This window comes from Erithacus rubecula (genome assembly GCF_903797595.1).
Source record: "Erithacus rubecula genome assembly, chromosome: 8".
In the NCBI taxonomy this organism is placed as follows: domain Eukaryota; kingdom Metazoa; phylum Chordata; class Aves; order Passeriformes; family Muscicapidae; genus Erithacus; species Erithacus rubecula.
The window spans coordinates 19,860,924-19,881,389 of NC_136659.1; the positions used below are offsets into that span (position 1 = coordinate 19,860,924).

At 37.6% G+C, this 20,466-nt stretch overlaps 1 protein-coding gene across 4 annotated transcripts in view; it reads left to right on the forward strand.

Moving 5' to 3' along the window:
• The window catches only part of GRB14 (growth factor receptor bound protein 14), a 59,881-nt gene extending 40,851 nt beyond the window's left edge, over positions 1-19,030 (forward strand). For 3 of the 4 annotated variants that reach the window (XM_079311837.1, XM_079311838.1, XM_079311839.1), the window contains 9 exons: positions 5,175-5,312; positions 6,328-6,438; positions 6,628-6,723; positions 7,291-7,371; positions 9,565-9,681; positions 9,882-9,939; positions 10,032-10,119; positions 14,278-14,371; positions 18,321-19,030. In XM_079311837.1, the coding sequence (XP_079167963.1) occupies positions 5,175-5,312; positions 6,328-6,438; positions 6,628-6,723; positions 7,291-7,371; positions 9,565-9,681; positions 9,882-9,939; positions 10,032-10,119; positions 14,278-14,371; positions 18,321-18,467 (930 nt within the window). In that variant the 3' untranslated portion in view covers positions 18,468-19,030. Of the gene's footprint in view, positions 1-5,174; positions 5,313-6,327; positions 6,439-6,627; positions 6,724-7,290; positions 7,372-9,564; positions 9,682-9,881; positions 9,940-10,031; positions 10,120-14,277; positions 14,372-17,124; positions 17,319-18,320 lie in introns of all 4 variants that reach the window. The other variant, XR_013775002.1, reaches the window with a different exon arrangement.
• The last annotated feature ends 1,436 nt before the right edge of the window (positions 19,031-20,466 follow it).

The following is a 20,466-nucleotide window of genomic DNA, read 5'->3' on the forward strand; positions in this document are numbered from 1 at the left end:
CTCAGAATTTCCCATTTATCTGTGTTGTGTGAGCATAGTTTCTTATTGCTGTTGGATCTGGTGCTAGGTTCTGAGTAACTGAAGACAGGGTTAATAACTTTTTTTCTCAAGAGATATTAAACTATGTGTCCCTTCCAAGCAGCTGTCATATGTCCACACTTAGAAACTTGGACATCCTTTAAGAATCAAGAAGTGCCAAAACAGAGGAAATACATGAAAACACTAAATACCTTTATTGGGTATTTCAGGTGAAAGACCCTTTTTCCATAAGTGGGTGGAGTGCTGAATAACCTTAGCAGCAGGCTAATGTAGAATACCAAAGAACTGATGATGTGACACAACTGGATATAAAAAAAGAGTTAAATGGTTAAACTTAACGAGAAGAAAATTTAGACTGACTCGTATGATTTGTTAGCTTGAAGGCTACTGTAGCCATCAAAAAAAATTATGGTAGGTCACTCAGAGTTAGTCATCTTTTGAGCAGACACAAGATTCTAATTTACAGTGGGAATAATGAAATGATAATACAGAATGACCATATCAGGGATCATCGTCTTACTTTCAAAGAGGGGAGAAATGAGTAATAAAGGTGGAAACATACACATCACTCTTGTTTGCTTGTCATTAGAAAAATTAAATAATAGAAGAAGAACTTCCACTAGTCTTAAGACAGCAGCCCTATGCATGAGTTTAGGGGATAAAGAATGATTGGAAAGGCAATATAATAACACAAGATATTTAGGGCAGAAGTAAAAGAAACAGAAATTACAATTTTTAAAAAATCTATGTCATAAAGTCTACCTTAGTATCTACCAGTAGATGAAAACCATTTTTAGTAACTAATTCTCAAAGCATTCCTTCATATTAAATAGTTATATCCTTATAAAAGTGGATGTTATTCGAGATGTTAAGATTATCACAAATATAGTAAAAAAATTGCATACACACTAGATTCTATAAGTAGTTTTTACAAACCTTAATTAATTTTTTCTGATTTCAAAAGTTCTGCAAATCTAATAAAAATTGTTTCCCTTTTGCCACCTACGTAACACAGATTTTGCAGTCTAGCATAAACATTTAATGTAAAAAATTCTGTCCCCTATATTAATAGAACTTTATTTTTTTTGCTCACAGATGTAATTTAGTAGTTTAAGAAAAATGAAGACTTTTATAAGAGAACTGTTTGCCATATATTCTTGTGCAGAACTTCTTTAAACCCATATTGTGAGATCTTAAATATGTTCAAAGCTGGTAGGTAAGGTTAGGAATCATTCTAAAGGTATCTAGTTACTTGCCATTTTAGTAGCTTGAAAAATGTGTTGGAAACTCTGCTCCGTTGCTGTCTTGTGTTGCATTGTATGTTTAATTGTATTTCATACAATAAAACTTAATAAGCAGAAAGTAGAGAATACCTTGGTGGATTGTGCAGCCATTGTGCACATTTCAGCAGAAACTGTTGGGTAAATTGTTTACAGTGAGTCACTATTTCCTTGGAAACTTTCATTAAGACAAGTTAATGGGCTGCATTATTATATGTGATGTGCTTGGTTAAGTATCAAAAGAGACATTAGTTTGACAATTCAGTGCTTACAAGTGATTAAAAAATCACTTCTGATACTTTTTTGTTCTTTTCTCTATTTAGCTGTAAGCAAGTAAAATGTTTTCAAGGTCTGTTTTTCTTAGCTCTCATTGGGAGTGGAAGAGTGCGTATTTTGACTGATGATTTTGAATCAGAACATCTTTGTAGAACAGAGTCACGAAAACAAGATAAATTCATGTCTTCTCTCCATTTAGCATGTGCTAAGTAAAAGTACCAGATCTGGGATATACTCAGTGTCTGCATCTACCACAGAGAGAGGTTTAATTGCTGTCGTGAAGATCTTTAGCCTACAAAAGAGGTGTCACTGTATTGATTAGGGTATAGCTGCTCTTAGACACAATGCTGTATGTATATCTTAGTGGTAGGCAGTCTGGATCATTTGGAACTTGCTTTAGGCTGTTTTTGCAAATTGGATGTTTTAAAATATGTCCAAAATTAAGGTAGTATGAAGATTTTAAGATCATTATTAAGAGCCAGGCTTTCATTTCTTTAATCTCTCTGCTGTAGCAAGTCCCTCTTTCCCTAACCAGTTTCTCACCTGACTGCCATTCCGGGCTTCAGGCTGAAACAGACCTGCACTGAATTTCAGTCTCTTGTCAGTCTCCTGGATGTTGTTTTAATCTCTCCATTGCTTTACTCTGTCTCCCACTCTAGGTTTTATTGGCCTCCAAGTCTAGACCTCTCAGGTGGACTGAAGTCTGTAGGAGACAATTTTGCTATTCAGAATTAATTCTTCACTGGAATTACTTGGTGCCCCCAAATCTCAGCAGGTTCAGGGTAAAAAATAGTATTGATCTGGACCATGGTTAGCTGTCATCACATCTTTGTAGAAATCAGTCATCAAATTCAACATGATTCACAGTACAATGTTGGCTTCTTTAACTCCCCAAAACACTGCATAAATATTCAAGAAACATCCACCTTAGCAGATATTGTTGTTTCTCCTACTGCAGCCATTCTTTCTTTGAAAATATTGAAGATGTAGACAAATAAGTTTTATAGTTAGGAGTGCAAGTGACATCTAGGATTTCTGCATTTTCTGGGACAGTGCAATGTTTTTCCCATTTTGTTTTTTTTTTTTTTCCACTTTGTGGTTGATTTGATATTTTGTTTATTTCTTTAGGGGCTGGGGTGTTTTTTTTGTACCAAAATACTTTTATTTGCTTTTTTTCATGTTCAGATTGGTTTAAAATTAATAGATTTACAGCTAATCAAATGGTAATCAAGTTGTTTGTGCTGTCTGTATCAGTATCTGAAGGATGTGGTGGCATTTGAAACCACTCTACTTATCAGAGTATATATTTCATTGTGAAGAAGAGGGTGTAAGTTTATTTGTTCATATTGTGTAACCAGTGGTCCCTGTCTGCAGCATACTGTCATTTAGGTCTCCCCTCTTCTTCTTCCAGTATTAAGGATTTCTTTTATTTTTATCTTCATAAACAGGGATCTGTTCCCTCCTATACAAACTTGTATGTACCTCCCTCAAAAAAACAACAAAACAAAAGAGCAACAAAAAAAACCCCAACAAAAACAACCCAAGGATATTTTCCTTTCTACTATCATTCACTTTTGGCATTTATTACAGACATTCAGTTCTCACTCTGAAATATTTTTACTGCTCATCCTTCTGACAGTTAATGGTTTTGACTACAGCTTGTTCATGTTCTATTTTTTCACACAGTCCTCAGCTGTCTTGAAAAGGAAAAGATGGATTTAAGATTGCCTTTTTCCTAGCATTACTGCTACTTTATTTTAATTGATAGCATGGGTATAACAGTGACTGTCGAAGCTTAGCATTGTATTGCTCCTCCACTTTGGTCTGCTGAGTAAGATAAGTGTTTTTCATGACAGCATTTCTGGTTTGAAGCTCTTATGGCAGAAATCCTGGGGAAGACACTTGTGCAGGCAGGAAGCCAACCACTCCTTTTAGTTTCAGCAGAGACATTAAAGCCTAAAAAGATGCTCTTTTGTTTTTGCACACATTGACTCGTTTTGATTTTCCTAAGGCTTTCATTTGACTTTGTTTATGGATTTTATACTTTTTCAGTTCAGCCTGTGTATTTCCCACCAGTGAACCTGTTAGTAAGTGGCAAAAGGGAAGATTAACAGCTGGATCATGTACCAGACCTACCCACCTGCTTCAGTGTGGCTAAAATAGCTTAAACTGCATTTGCACACTGCTGTGTGCCAGCAGCACGTGTGGATAGATGTACCTAGGCTTACTGTAGTTGAACTGTTCAGGTGAATATCAGTGAAGCTGCTCATAGTGCAGTCCTGGTGGTGGCTGGGGCACTCCCCTGTCTAGTGGAGCCCTGCTTGTTTTACTGCATTCACACAGGTTGGTCTGCAGCTGGTACAGTCATGAATCTCACTGCAGGGCAGGAAAACAATGGAAGTCAAAGAGACCTTGTACATCTTGGTTGGACTGTATTATTTAGTGGCCAGAGAACTTGGTGTGCTTCCAAAATCCCGTTCACTTTTTCATTCTCCTGGAGCCCAGTACTGACCAGTCCATCTCTTGCCTTGTAATCTGTTTTTTCACTCCTTAAATAAGATTTTCTGGAAAGAGAAGTGGGTAGGAGGAAAATTCAGCAATGAAAACTACAGATACTGACCAGAAGATCCTTTGTGCCATACCTCTGTTAACCCTTGCCAGAATTTATGATACCATAGACCAGTCCTGGGGCAAGGTTTCTTGAAGAGCTCAGTAATAACAGATGCTGTGGCATTTATGGAAATGGAAGAATTCTGGGTTAATATGTTTAGAATCAGAGATCTGAGTAGTGCTATTAGAAGAAGAGTGATAAAAATGAATGCATTACATGGAGTTAGCATAAACTTAACATAGGTGCTCACTTTTAGTGGGCACTTTTACAGACTGAGTAGAACTGTCTAAGGCTCAGCAAGGTAAGAGCTGTGTTGCACTCTGACAATGTCTGATGAAGTGGCTGAAGAGAAGTCACCGAAAATCTTGAGTAGAGGCAGGAGCTGTCTTGGGGACTGACCCAGTCTCCCTGGTTTTGATTCAACTAAAGCTCCTCCTTAAGCACCTTTCAGGAGCAGAGACCTTCATTCCCTCCTTTTGAAAATGCTAATATCTGCCTGACCTGCACAATTTTGTAATTCAGAGTTGTGGTTTGCTGAACTGATTTTAACTCCGGTCAGTTAATTTCTCTGTTTTGTAACATGGTGGGTGAGGTGAGGGACATAATTTTTTTCTTCTGTTGTTAGCACTGATTAGCAGTTTTATATAAATAGGGTCTGAGGCATGGGATCACTACTTCTTACACTGGTTTAGTTGCAGAAGTTCACATATTGCAGAAGTAATGCTCTCATTTCAAACCATATGGTTCCATATAAATATGTAACTTGCTAAGCATACCTTGGAGTTGTGTAACATTCTTACATGCCTTAAATCAGAGGTACTGTTAATGGGATGAGATGCAATCATAACTGAATCACTGTGGTGTGATAGTGTATTTAGGAGTTATTCCCCTTAGCCCTGTGTATGTTAATGAAACACAAAGCTGGTTTCAGAGGAAAAGAAAAATGCATGTCTGATACTTTCTTTCAGATGTTCCTTAGCTCCAGCACATATCCTGAGATTCATGGTTATTTGCATGCAAAGGAACAGGGGAAAAAATCATGGAAAAAATGGTACTTTCTTTTGAGAAGATCTGGCCTTTATTTTTCCACTAAAGGTACATCTAAGGTAAGGGAGGAGAAAAAAAGAAATAGAGCAAGAACTGAGAAGTCAGAGCAAATATGTATGTATTTATCATTTGTTGTAATAATAATCACCAAAATTTATAACCAAATAATTAAATTTATAGAGATAAAAAATGAAAAAATAAATATAGTTATTATAGGTAAAATCTAGAGAGATATGGAGATATGAAACTGGGAAGGTGTTGTCTTAGAAACTGCAGTTTCTTTTTGCCTGATAAGTTTCCTTCATTCTACTTGATGTTTCTCATAACAGAGTACCCTGTTAAAATGAATTTCAAATATTAGTTATATTTCTGAAGATGTTCTGAAAAATGGATATAGTAATTAATTATAGAAAGTAAGAATTTTTACAGGATAACTTTGAGAATTCTCAAAATTTATCATTGGGCAGTTTGTCATTTTACTAGTTCAAATTTTTGATGTTGTTACTTTAAGTCTTATATTAAACAATGGAGTTGACAAACCTTTTACAAACTACTCAAACCAATGTTTATTTATGTGTTGGATTTTCTCTAATTACCTGCCAAAGTTTTCATTGAGCTAGTTTGTATCCTTTAGCAAATTTATTTTGTTTGCTTCCTTGACATAATTAACCTTAGCAGGTAGAGATAATAGTTAATTATAACAGTATGTTGTTTTTCAGGTTATGAAAATTAATTTTGTTCTGATGTTTGAAAATGCATACTTATTTCAAAACTTGCCTCCTACTCTATTTTTATATTGATTGAATCTTGTGGAATTTTTCTCAGAAATTATATAACTTGTAGTCTGGGTTTTTTTCCCCCCCCTCTGGAAGAATAAACTCTAACTGATTTTTTTTCATTTGCTTTATGAAAAGAATATTGAGTTGCCTCTTTTTAGGTTTCATGGTGTCATGGTTAAAACTGCAGTTTGTAAGACTGTTTTGGAACAGGATAACTACTGTACTCTTCCAAGTTTCTTATCTGGAGAGGCTAGCTAAAAGTAGTCTAACTGTATTACATTACTTTTCTTTTTAGGAGCCAAGGCATCTGCAGTTTTTCTGTGAATTCAGCAATAGTGATATGTACATGTCTTTAACAGGCAAAAAGATTTCTGGAGCACCAACAAGCTATGGATTCTGCTTTAAGGTACAAGCTTATTATTCTGATACATATTAAAGCAAGCCAGAGTGTTTAGGTAAGCTTAAGTTTCTTTAAGGCTTTGAAAGCAATGCTCAGCTGTCTATTATAAAATAGGAGAATTAGTGGCTTTTATTTCAACAGGTTTTATCTTCAAGATATGCTTTAATGCTAAAAAAATGTGCTGTGGCCTTCTAGCCTAACAAATCAGGAGGAACCAGAGACCTGAAACAGCTCTGTGCAGATGATGAACAAAGTAGGACCTGTTGGATGACAGCAATTAGGTTACTCAAGGTAATTTTTCTGTGTGGAGTTAACTTCTTGCTTAAGTGTTCTATGTGATATTTTGATGCTGTGAGTAGAGAGGTAACATAATTTTAGGTTCTCATGTAATAGCAGTACTAATTTTGTACTTGGAAAGCTTTTTTTTTTCATCCCAACAAGAAGAGAGAGATCAAATCCTGGAATCATTGTAAGGGATAGAATGGTGCCTCACTCCTGAAAATATTTAACATTAAGTATATGCTTCTATGTAATCATGCTGAATTCAGTGAGATTGTTGAGTAATGTTGAAAAAAGCAACAAGAATACACAAGAAGGGAACTTCAATGCTTTTAAAATGTGACTGTTTGTGACAAAATAGAACAGGCCAGTTGGTATATTAAATGGGTAGCATTTAATGCAAACTGTACATTTATAAAGGCAGCAGCAACAATGATGATGTATATTTCCTTACCTAACAGCTTTTATCCCTGGTTTCTAATGGTAAAGAAAAGCGTGTGCTTTTTCATCTGGGAAAAAAACCTTACTTGGCTTAGATTTATAATTTAAAATGCTAACCATGTTATTTTCTGGTTTTAGTATGGGATGCAGCTGTATCAGAATTACATGCAACCATATCAAGGTAGAAGTGGCTGCAGCCCTTTGAATATTACACCTATGGTATGTCCCACAGTAGCTCCATGAATAAATACATGTTTCTGCCATTGTGCTCTTTTCAAGTAATTTGTGTCAGTTACACTGCTGACCTGCTGCTTCAAAACCTTGCATGTGCAATGCTTGCTGAAATATTGAGGGATGCCAGGGTTGACTAGACAGCTAATTAGTTAATTTCCTTACTTAGAACAAAGCAGTTAAAAGGCTTTTCCCTTTGTAAAATCTTCAGTATTTTGGGAGCTCATTGGCTTATTATTGTTGAATGGAAAGATGATTTTGCAAATAAAGTAGCAGAACTATAAATGCATTAAAAGAGAAGCAAAGTGTTCAAGGTTACATATGCTGACGAATAAGAAGATTATAACAAATCCTTTACAGTATGCCTCTTCTTTTGATTTAAATAAAAAATTAAAAATTAAGTACCTGAGATGAATTTCAGCTGGTACAATACTGACTGGAATTTAGAGGGAAACCATAATTTGGCAGATGTCTGCCCTGTTTTGGAGAAAAAGCAGCCTATACTAGATATTGTGTCTATCTTCTCAGTTGGGTAGTTGGGATTGGATGAGGTTGTCCATTTCTTAATATCTTATGTTATCCCAGCTCTTTATGAGTCATTCAATTTCAGACTTTTTCATGTATGATTTATATCCCTGTTGGCTAAATTGGATAAAAATTACTTGTTGTCGAGATCTGTGATAATGATTTTATGGTGATTTTTTTTAGTTCTTATTATAGTTCTTGCTGATAAAATGCCTATGAAATGCATTTGCTATCAGAGGTATTCACAAACAGTTTTCAATGATCTTGCTGATAAGCATGGCTTATTAAGCATGTGCTTAATACGCTGCCCATGTTTTAGTTTGTGTTATGTGAAGCTGCTGCTCTTATGATGGATCAGGGAGCCACTACTGATTCTCTCCTCTTTCCTGTTGTGTGCATTTTAGCTCCCATAGCTTCTAACAGGCAGAATCTATACCCACTGCTAACAAAGGCACTGCTTTTCTACTCTTGTATAATTCATGAATTAAACAGCAAATTGAATAATCTGGGGATTAAGTGCACACGCTAATGAACATACTTCATAAGAAAGCTGCTTCCACATTTCACATTCCCTAATTTCTCAACTATGTCAGCTACAAAGAGTTCTAGATGCAAAGATTTTCTCATAATTTGCACTTTTTTTTTTTTTTTTTTTTACTTTTGCAAAGTTTTTACAGGTTTAGAGTTACTCAGATAGAACTTAGTCTACATGAACTACGGAATGGCTATCTTCCATTTCTAGTTATATTCATGCTTGTAACCAAGCAAAAAAAACCCCAAAAAACAAACACCAGAGCTCCTCTAGTTTTGGACTGGGAAGCTTTGCTAACCTTACAGAAATCTGGGCCTCTTGTGTCCAGATATTGCTTTTACTTACAGGCTGCTAGAATGCTCTTTTATTTATTAGCTATTCTAGTGCCTGCCAACATTTGAGCCATCATGATTCTTATAAAACCTGATTTTGTAAACCTTAATTTCTGAGAAACATTTTGGGGATTTTTAGGACTCTTTTTTCAAACCTCAATGTTCTTATTCAGTTGTGAAAAATTTGATCTTCACTGAGAGAAAAAAAACAAACAAGCATTTTTTGTAACAGATGCTGCAGATATTGAGTCTGTGATTAGAGTTAGAAGGGATGTATTAAAATAGAAGTTATACTCCATAGAAATTGCTGTTTTCAATGCTTAAATATGGTTAACTGAACTGAAATTTATATAGGAAACATATAAATTTGACATTTCTAAGAAACATTTTGAATATTTTGAAATTTGATCATTTTGTATAATATTTTTGTATTTTACCTTTTTTTCCCCTGTTACTTGGACATCTTAATAACAGTTTCCTGACTTGTTTTGACATGGAAGGGGCTAGTTATAGTTAAAAACATAAATGCAGTTTATGGTAAAGTGATGTATTTGTCATCCATTGCAGTAATGCAAAAAGATGGTCTGTCCTGCCAGACTGTAAAATTGAGCTTTACAGCAGCATACTGGAATTACAAATGCTCCCTAGGGTACAATGAGTTTGGCTCTGATGGGAAACACTGCCAATACTTGAAATATCACTTAAAAAACATAATGTTTTCTCAGAAGCTCACTTTTAAATGATGAATCTTGAAAAAAGTGAGCAAACTAAATTTATTTTTCTTTGTTGCAGAGAAGCATTTCAGAAAATTCTTTAGTAGCAATGGATTTCTCAGGACACAGAAGCAGAATTATAGAAAATCCAACAGAAGCCCTTTCAGTTGCAGTTGAAGAAGGATTAGCATGGCGGGTATAAAACACCTCTGATTTATCAGAATAGTATTTTCTGGTTTGGTGTTCATATTTGTTTGTTTTTGTTCGTTGTTGGGGTTTTTGTTTGGTTGGTTAGGTTGGTTTTTTTGGGGGGGGGGTATTTTTTTCTTTTTGTTTTTTGGTTTTTTTTTAAACAAAAGAGCTTTGAAGTCACATTTTTGCTTCTCTCTCATGCAGAGGAGAGGGTGTCTCCGACTCAACTCACATGGTAGTCCTATTGCCATGGCTAACATGGGTATGTGCGAGTTAATTCCTTGACAGAGAAATGCAGTAACTGGTTCTTTCAATGAGAGGAAAATGTTTTTTCACTGATCTTTTTTTCTACAGCTATACACAGATCTCAGTCATGGTTTCATCATAAAATCTCTAGAGAAGAGGCTCAGAGACTAATTTTGCAGCATGGACTTGTAGATGGGTAAGTTAATCCTTTTCATAGTTTCTCTGAGACGTGTTTCTAGCCAACAACTTCTAGTTCATGTGCCTCTTACTGGGGGGAGATGGAGGAAGAAGTTTGCACTTACCTAATAGGAATAAAAATCCTTTTATATAGGGCTATCTGGGGATCAGTTGGTTCCTATTTTATATCATTTGGAAACAGTGTAGTGGTGATCTAAGACTTTGATTCTGTCACTGACCAATTACTTACATCTGTTCAGAGCCAAGCGCTAGAGCTGTGTCTTTGCACAGGATTCTCTAGGAGCTGTCAGCCTTGGCACCACTGTCTTTTGTATCTCTATTAGTGATGAAAGAGTGAAAGAAAGCCTGAAAACATGATTCTAAGATGAGCTGTGCTGGGACAGACATTTAAAAAATGTATTCTTTTTTCTCATGAATTGACTAAAAATTGTGTCATCCTTTAATAGTAAACAATAAATGTTAGGATAAGACTCTTAATTTTTTAAATATTTCATTTAAATATTAATTTTAGAAATGACAAAGCAAGTAGGTATTTTATGTTCAAATCATCCTGCTTTTCATTCCCCCATTTTTATCCTTAGTCTGTATTAAATGTAAACTTGGGCCTCCTTCATTCAGTGAGTAAATCCATAAAAATCTCAATTTCTTTGAGTCTGTTTCCAGTTAGGTACCTGGAACATCAGATTGCTGGTTAAATTCCTTTAGTTTTAGATTAAGTATGTTGTAGTACTGTTTTCTACATCTACAGAAAGAGCTCCAGGAAAAAAAAAGTGAAGGTGATCCTGAGCAAATTCTTAGGCATATATGACAAGGGAGTAGGGCCTCTGTAATACTGTATGTACCAACAAATATGTTATTCATGGTGGCTTTTAGAAGAAAAGGAGGTGATTATATGAACTAACTACAATGTTTATAGTATTTGGATACCCCAATAACAGAATTAGGGACAGCAACAATCTTAAGGCATGCTATGAAGGAAGACAGTTTTTGGATCTGGTGTTAGACCAACTTTCTCAGAAAAGTTTGCTTGGTAATATTTTAGGTTTTGTATTTTATCCCCTAAAGAATGTTTGAAGGCTTTTCACTGATAAATGGTTGTCAGGATTGCAAGCTCATCAGCATCTGGTTGATGAAAGGGCATTACCAAAAAGCCCATGGAAAAGTCCAACTTGTCATTCAGAGTAGTTCATGAGAGAGAAGTTGACTGGAGTCATCCAGCATGTCTAAAAAGCTCCTTCCAGCCAATATTTCTGAGGTTCTGTGAATTACAGCCCTTTCTTCATAATGAAGTTTTTAAAGGTTCGTTGACTACTAAAGTAGATCTGTTGTGATTATGTTAGAAAATAATAAAGATCTTTTTATCTGTAGAAGAAATGTTGCTTATATTTGTGATAAATCAAGGAAAGAAGTAAGAAAATGTACTTTAAAAGAATAAATGAATGGGATCTTAGATCCCAGTCAAAGTGATTACATTGTGTATCATTTAATGCGGATCCTAGTAATTGGGTTAGAGACCCCATTTTGGATATCTGCAAAGTGGCACATTCCTACAGTGTAGTTTTTGTGAATAAAATGAAGTGCCAGTCATTAAGTAAGGAAGTCAGTGCGCAGGGTGTGCGGCGCGGGCTGAGCTGTCTCGTCCGTGTCCCGGGCGGGGACAGCCCGCTAGGTGGTGGGAGCGAGCCGCTCTGAGCGGAGCCCGCGCTGCCGGCGGGCGCCTGTGCCTGTGCCTGTGCCTGTGCCTGTCCCTGTCCCTGTGCCTGTGCCTGTCCCTGTCCCTGTGCCTGTCCCTGTGCCTGTCCCTGTCCCTGTCCCTGTCCCTGTCCCTGTGCCTGCCCCTGTGCCTACCCCTGCCCCTGTCCCTGTGCCTGTGCCTGTCCCTGTGCCTGTGCCTGTCCCTGTGCCTGTCCCTGTGCCTGTGCCTGTGCCTGCCCCTGTGCCTGTCCCTGTGCCTGTGCCTGTGCCTGCCCCTGTGCCTGTGCCTGTGCCTGCCCCTGTGCCTGTCCCTGTGCCTGTGCCTGTGCCTGCCCCTGTGCCTGTGCCTGTGCCTGTCCCTGTCCCTGTGCCTGTCCCTGTCCCTGTGCCTGTCCCTGTCCCTGCCCCTGTGCCTGTGCCTGCCCCTGTGCCTGTGCCTGCCCCTGTCCCTGTCCCTGTGCCTGCCCCTGTGCCTGCCCCTGTCCCTGTGCCTGTGCCTGCCCCTGTCCCTGTGCCTGTGCCTGTGCCTGTGCCTGCGCCTGCCCCTGTCCCTGTACCTGCCCCTGTGCCTGTCCCTGTCCTTGTCCCTGTGCCTGTTCCTGTCCTTGTCCCTGTGCCTGTCCCTGTGCCTGCCCCTGTGCCTGCCCCTGTGCCTGCCCCTGTCCCTGTGCCTGTGCCTGTGCCTGTGCCTGTCCCTGTCCCTGTCCCTGTGCCTGTGCCTGTCCCTGTCCCTGCCCCTGTGCCTGTCCCTGTCCCTGTGCCTGCCCCTGTCCCTGTCCCTGTGCCTGTGCCTGTGCCTGTCCCTGTGCCTGTCCCTGTCCCTGTCCCTGTGCCTGTGCCTGTCCCTGTCCCTGTGCCTGTGCCTGTCCCTGTCCCTGCCCCTGTGCCTGTCCCTGTCCCTGTGCCTGTCCCTGTGCCTGTGCCTGTGCCTGTCCCTGTGCCTGTCCCTGTCCCTGTCCCTGTGCCTGTGCCTGTCCCTGTGCCTGTGCCTGTGCCTGTGCCTGCGCCTGCCCCTGTCCCTGCCCCTGTCCCTGTGCCTGTCACTGTCGTTGCCCTTCCCCTTCCCCTGTCCCTGCCCCTGCCCCTGTCCCTGCCCCTGTCCCTGTGCCTGTCACTGTCGTTGCCCTTCCCCTGTCCCTGTCCCTGTCCTTGCCCCTGTCCCTGTCCCAGCCCCTGTCCCTATCCCTGCCCCTGCCCCTGCTGAGCCGACAGCCGCCCTCGGGAGGAGCTGCCTTAGTAACAGGGCTCCGAACTACACTACACAGGAATTTGGACAAAAATGGTTGTGATTATGGATTCCCAAATTTATTAATTCCAGATATTTTCTTACTATGTAGAAAACAGAACGCTTAAAAACTTTGAGAATGAAATTAGTACTTGGAATCCATGCCAGAAGTCAGTGAAAATCAACTGCAAACCTTTGGCTGGCTTTTTTATTTCCCTTGAAATTCTTTCTTTTTAGGTGGTAGCTGGGCTCTCATTTCTCGTGTGTGGTGGGACAAAAAGCTATGAGTAGGTGGTCACTAGTGTTTATTGATTGAAACCTGAGTCCATTTTGCCCATCTCTTTTCTGTCCTGAAAGAGGAACTTGCTTGCCAGTGGCTCCATTTCTCTTTGTTACATTGGTCAGCTATATCTGTTCCAGACCTGTACAGTACAAGCAGTTCAGACTCTCTCCCCTCCAAAGCTATCTATCAGGTTCTTCCCTGTCCTCCAAACTCTTCTCTGCCAATACTCCAAACCAGCTGATTCGGTGAAAACTGTCTCATGTTGGTAATCATCCTTTGCCTGTACCAAATTGTTCTGCTGGGAGTATGGCAAAGTTATGTTTGTCCATGTTCTGGTTGGAATAAGTTATCAGTGAATTAGTTGCAGTGGCCCTTTGGCCATTCAGAGTGTCGTGACTTGAAGAATGATTCCATAAAGCAAGTGGAGTGTAGCTCTGTTTTGTTGGGAATTTTGCTGCTGTGCAGAAATGGGAGCGCATTTATGAGGGTTGGCCAGATGTGAAAAACATTCTGTTGTGCCTTGCATTACCTTTTCTGTAAAATTTCTGTTTATCTACCTTTTCAATTTTCCTTATAATGCTTGTGATTTAGAAAATTCAAGTTTTCTCTAGTCAGAGTACAAAGAAAAATTTTGTTCAAAGCACAAACTTTGAGGGTGCTTTTCTGTCTGAAAAAATGTATTGTAATTCTATGCAGTGTAAAAACTGACGCCTACAGTGTCATTTATTCTGAGAATGCATGTTTTTCACATAATAGACAAGGTGAAGAAGAATTTAAGAGAAAGTATTCCCAGTGACACATTTGCAGAGAAATACTGATTAAAAGCCTAACTTACATAATTGATATTTATGCTTTTCACTAATACTTGCTGTAAGGAATTTAGAACAGTTTTAACTGGATGCTTATAAAAGTATTTCAAATGATCTTACTTTGAAATTTTTCATCTCTTCTAGGGTATTCCTGGTACGCGATAGCCAAAGTAACCCCAAAACATTTGTATTGTCACTGAGTCATGGATTAAAAATAAAACATTTTCAAATTGTACCAGTAAGTTTTTTCAGTTTATATATGGAGTTGTAAAGCCAAACAATTGAATAACTGCGATAGAATATTGATGGATTTTTTTCTTTTTCTGTTTTATGAAAGATGTAAATATCATACCTGTATAATTAAATATAATTAGTAGTCTTCAGTAGAGTTGAATGTTTTTGAGCTTTGCTGTTTGATTTATTCTAAAGCTTGACTAGTATTATGAAATCCTAAAAGTTCATTGAAAAACTAAACAAATATATTTCAGCTGGAATAGAAGCAATCCTGATGGTATGAAAATCATGTATTAATAGAGTTCCTGTTTCCTTTTACTTTTCAGTATGTACACAATTTCTTAAGTTACCTCTTTTGGACTGCCTCCATCATGTGTCCATATCTCACTGCATCTTCAGTTCAGGATAGTTTCAATATTTGTAGTCAAACTTTTTTTTTACCCCCCTTGTTATTGTGGTATTCATGTACAGGTCTTCAGGGGAACAAAAAAAAAAATAGCATTATTTAGTCCATCTGCTTTATAGATACGCTGAAAGTTACTAAACTGAAATCATATTTCTGTTAGTTTTCATTGAACATACTGTCCAGTTATCCTGCTAGAATGGTTAGCCATCCCCATTGCTTCCACTCTCTCATGAGGTGGGTTTCTTTACATGCTGCTTCTCATGAGATGAGAAGTACTTGAGCATTTTGTGTTTTGGCCACAGATACTGGACATAACTGAGCAGACCCAGAGCTTTTTTATCTCTCTTTACAAGAACCTTTATTCCAGACCACATAATACTCTAGCCTCCATGTATCTTCCTGCTGAAGTTTCTAGCAGATTCTGCTCTTTCTCAATAGAAATTCGTCAAGTAGCACTATTTTTTTTTTGGTCTTTGATCTGTTGATTCTCTCTGTTCATTCACCAAATTTCTGTATGCCTTACCTAGGGCTTGTAGCTGATATCCTACACTAAAAAAAGTTCACGTGGAATAAAACTGAAGCATTATTTGAGAGGAGGAAAAAAGTCAATGAGATTAGCTATAAGAATTGTCCAGGATTTTGTTGTATTTAAGTATAAAATATGGAGGATTCCTTCATCCAAAGGTTGTAGTTATACACTGGATCCCATGGGATTATCAACATATAATCAATCCTTGATAAGAATCCCTGGTGTAAGATCTCTTGCATTCATTGACTGTAGTCACTTTTGGTATTTATTTGATATAACTGTTGTGTGGTTTAGAAAACCTTCTGAACTCTGTACAGAGTATATGATTCTACTTCATTGGGATGTCCTTTAACTGTCAAATTTAAGAGACCATTTTTGCTTTCCCTATCAGGAAACAGACCCTCTCTCCTTCAAGTGCAGGACACTGCAGTTATCGTCCATTTCCTCTGAGACGGATGATTCTCTTCTTCCCTTCAAAAGATTGTGCTAAAACCATGCTCTTCTGTTGTGGGGTCTTTGGAAGAACCAGGAATTCTTAGTTTTGATATAATTTTCTACAGACTTGGGTCACATTTTCCATGCTGCCAATTGAGAAGACCTGTATCACTTCATTGAAAAACTCAACTTGGAGGAAATGTTTTTGAATTGTTCTTTAAATAAAGCAATTTCTCCTATGCTAGTAACCAGGAAAAAAAAAAAAAAAAAAAAAAAAGAAGAAAAAAAGTGATGACATCAGCTAAATCCAAAGAGAGTGTCTCAGCATGGAAGCTGTTTGTCCCCCAAATATTGGCATATTTCAGTTCTTTTCTGTCAGTTTCTGGTTGCATTCAGTACCCTCATTCTGTTCTCAATATCCTGACTTAAACATGCTCTGTTTTTGCTAGAACAGTGCTCTTAAAAGATTTCAGAAAATTGTTGTTTAAGGGAGGAATGTTTTTTGTTCCAGTTGCTGCTGATCTAAATGAAGTGATTATTTTCTAAAAACAAGGCATTTTGTATTACTGTAGTAAATTCATAGCTTATTAGTTGAAGATCAAGGTTACTTCTTTGAATTTCAAATTCTATTGTTCTTCTAACCTCTTACCTGTTTCCAGCCATTATAAAGACAAACTTTCTTACTAAATGTAAAGAAATAAATGTCATTTACAAAGACTTTTTACAAGGCAAAAGCAATTCAATCTCTAAGTGGATTATTTTTCTCTTGTATTTTAGGTTGCTTCAGGTTGTGCTGCAATTAAAAATGTCTCCTTTTAGATAGGGTATACAGCCTGCTAGTTCACACCTCACTCATGTAAAAAGGTGTGTTGTTAATCTTGGCAACCTGTGCAACAGGTGTTGCAGGTGAGTAGTAAGGAACTGATTGAAAAAAGTTCAGAAGGAAGCCTCTGAAACACATTTGGTATCCTGTACTGTGAAAACTGGAGAGCTTGTTAGTTTAAAGGTATTTTTCATTCTTTATACTCTGAGCTAATCCAAGGCCACTTCAATGGATTCTATCCTGAAATTTCATCCATATGAAAGATGAAGAGTTGGTACACAGTTCTGGGACTGTCTTTTTCTAATAAAGGTTTTCTTGTAACAGCCTTCTTAGCTTGCAGAAGATGCTAGTTTCTTGGGCAACAGAACTTTGATATGAGTTTTTACTTGGCAAAATATTGATAGCTTTAGAATTAGCAATCTGTCTGGTGATGATTTCAGGGTTTCAAATTAACTTGTTAGGAGAATAACAGACATTTGAATTGTTAACTCTCCTTGCCTGCAGTGTATTGGCAGGAAAATTGCATGCATGAAGAAAGTCCAATGAATGATAATCCATTTTCAGGTTCTTGGCTGGAGTACAGGAGTTTACACATTCTCACACTGGTAATTCCCTAACTAGCACTGTTTGACCTGGTTTGGACAAAGTCTGAGAATAAAGAAATTACAAACTACTTCCAGTCATGGTAGAAAGGGGTAGAATAACAAGGAGTCATAAGCAGTTCAACAGCTGCTTAATATAAAACATCTTAATTACAGGTAAGACAGCTAATTATGTCTTCTTTCTTCTCCTGTATTCAAGTAGGGTAGTTGCATCTTTCCCTAGCATACCATCTGCTACTCTGTGATAGCCCTACTTCAGGATCCTCTGTTCACTACTCTTTCAATCTCATAAAATATCTTTTTCCCCCTTTCTTTAAAAAAAAAATTGAATAGGTTTTTTCATCCTATATTTACGTGAATACCAGTTAGTCACTATTTCACCAATCCTCTTGATATTAGACATAACAGCAGCAGAGGAACTGAATCAAGAAATTGTATAGTCAGCAGTGCAATACAGATTGTGCAAGATCTAATGTTCAGTAACTTAGAAGAGGGAAATAGTGGTTGCAAATTTTTAAGCATCTAAAAGTCAAAAGGAATATTTTAAGGTATCTGTTGAAGTTTCTTCTTTCTCCTCTGTATCTGTGCTAATGTGTGTTTAGAGATGCAGCAATTCTTCCTCCTACAAGAAAGAGTTCTAGAGCAAGTGTGTCACTCTTGTGAGGTGTAGTCTCTTGTGTAGCTAATACTACCCAGCACACCACTGCACTGGTGTGTAGCCTCCTCATATTTACCAAAGTGATTGAAAATCATGGAAGTGAATGGAGCAAAGGTTGAAATCTGTGAGTAACTTCAAACTTGGTTGCTTCATGGCTCTCTGTAAGAACTCAGGGTTCATATTAACCCCAGCTATCATTCCAAAGCAAAGGCATGAAGTAGTATTGTTAGTGCAGAAAAAGTGTTCCTATACTTACTTAACTGTTCTTTCCTTTTAGGTGTGTACTTGGAGTCAAATAATACATTGTTTTCCTATATTTTTATTTTCGGATGCGGTTTTTCTTTGGTGTGCAAATGATTACTGTATTTCTGCTCTCACAGTAGTTATAAGGTTATGAATATATTGGTCTGTAAGAACACTTCTCAAGCAAGTATTCCAGTCAAAAAGAAATACCATAGCAAAAGAGGGTTTTATTGAATCTTGTTTTTCCATTTTTACAGTTGGAAGATGATGGGAAGCTGTTCTATACCCTTGATGATGGTCATACCAGATTTACTGATCTCATCCAGCTAGTGGAATTCTATCAACTTAATAAAGGAGTACTGCCTTGCAAGTTAAAACACTATTGTGCACGGATTGCTCTTTAACCAAAGCATTTGTTGTTTCATCAAAGGGAAAGAAAGATACTAGTATACTTTTCCCCCTAAATTTGTATAGAAAAAGGGGGGGGAAAAAATTACATTGTAAAGATTCTATGTTTAAGCTGCAAAAATTTAAAAAAAAAAAAAAAAGTTTATATTCTATGTAGATAAGAACTTTGCTTTGTGATTGTCACAGCAAAATTATCTTTATGGTTTTGATAAACCATTCTTTCCAATGTAATTCTTTAGTGTTGTCTTGGACTTTCTGGATTTTATTTCCAACTGAAAACAGTTTGAAAAATATTGTGTAACTCCTACAAAAGTAACAAAAGATGGAAGATATTTGCTCTTAGGTTAAAAATGAACTTTTTTTCTCTATAAATGTTTCTCATAATTTCTGTTAATCACATAAAAGAATAACATGTACTGTGGCAAGGATAAGAAGCTGAACTGCACATTTTATTTGTAAATAAAATGAATAAATATTTTGCACTATATTTTTGAATGCTACTTTGAGGATTATCATATCCAAAAAGTGAAAAATCATTAAAACCACTTAAAACTGCTCAGTTGTATTGAGTTGTGCTATTCTTGTTGTAATATTTTAAAGGATTTTTTTTCTCTAATCCAATAACTAAATCTGCATCTTTATACAGGGCTGGACAGTCACTTATTTGGCTGTGAAATGTGTAAACATGGATAAATTATTATGTAGTGCATAATGTGACTTAGTGTATACCTATAATCTCTGACACAAAGAGAGGCAGAAACACCTGTTAAGTACTGTGGATCTTTGCACAGTTGAGGAGGAAATCAACTTCAATTGCCCTTAAAACTAAAAGTAATGTTATAATAGTTGTAAATTATCAATAATTTACAATACTTAGAAATTAAGATAAATCCAGTGGACTTTGCTGAAAGCCTCATGAAAGTGTATTTGCAGTCAGTTCCCAGTTTATTATATTATTTATTATATTATTTATTATGAAATAAAAATGTCAATTGAGCTACAAGTCAAGCAATCTTTACAGATTAACAAGTATCTGACATTCCAGCTGAAAAGAGCTGTGCCTGTAGACCAAGTCAAATTTTGGACCATGGCATTAGAACTAGTTTTGGTATTTGTATTTTGAAAGAGTTGGTACTGCTGTATCTTTGAGCTAAAACTCGAGTGGAATGGGACTTAGGAAAGAGGCATCCCCATCCTGATGCTTTGCTGTCCAAGAGATTTGATCTTGTTATGAGGGTTTGGGACGTTGTCCTGGGTATCTTTACAAAGGGTAAAGGCTGGAGTAAAAGCAGTGTTTGAAGATGGGCTCTCACACCGAGTCCAGCTCCTCCTTCCCGTGCGTGCTCGAGTTCCCTGGCTGCCAGGCACAGCAGCTGCTCTGCTGCAGGAGGAGGAGGCACAGGAGGCAAAGGAGGCCTGGGCGAGGGATGGAGGCAGCGGGCCGAGGCACAGCGGTGCCAGGATGTGTCAGCTGACAAGGTCAGGGACATGGAGGCATTAGAACAGTATGGTAACTGTAGCCTGTGGTTTTGTTATTGTGTGTCTCTGGAAGGCAAGCGTAATAACATAATACTGTGATACTTAATTTACCGACTTGATCCACACATCACTGACCTTTTCCTCTGGTATGCAAATGCAGTTTTTAAAGCTCATTAAAAAAGCAACTCTTCCTAATGTGTACCAAAGATGCAACATATGTGGTGCCTAAGCTCATTACATTAGGAAAGCTTTGTAAAACTCTTCACAGTCTAATAAATTTTAACTCTTAAACCTCAAACATAATTTCAAATTGTACTTTAAAAATAATTTTAATTAAGACCTCTTCAGGTTTGGTTTAATAATGCAATTACTTCTCAGGTAGTTTTATTTCAGATGTCAGCATAGAATAAGTAGAAACATTCTCTGCATCCCTTTTTTTAATCATCTCTTGACAAATGTCTGTTGTCTATTATAGTCCATTTCAACTTGGACATGTGAAAGTTTTACTGTAACTTT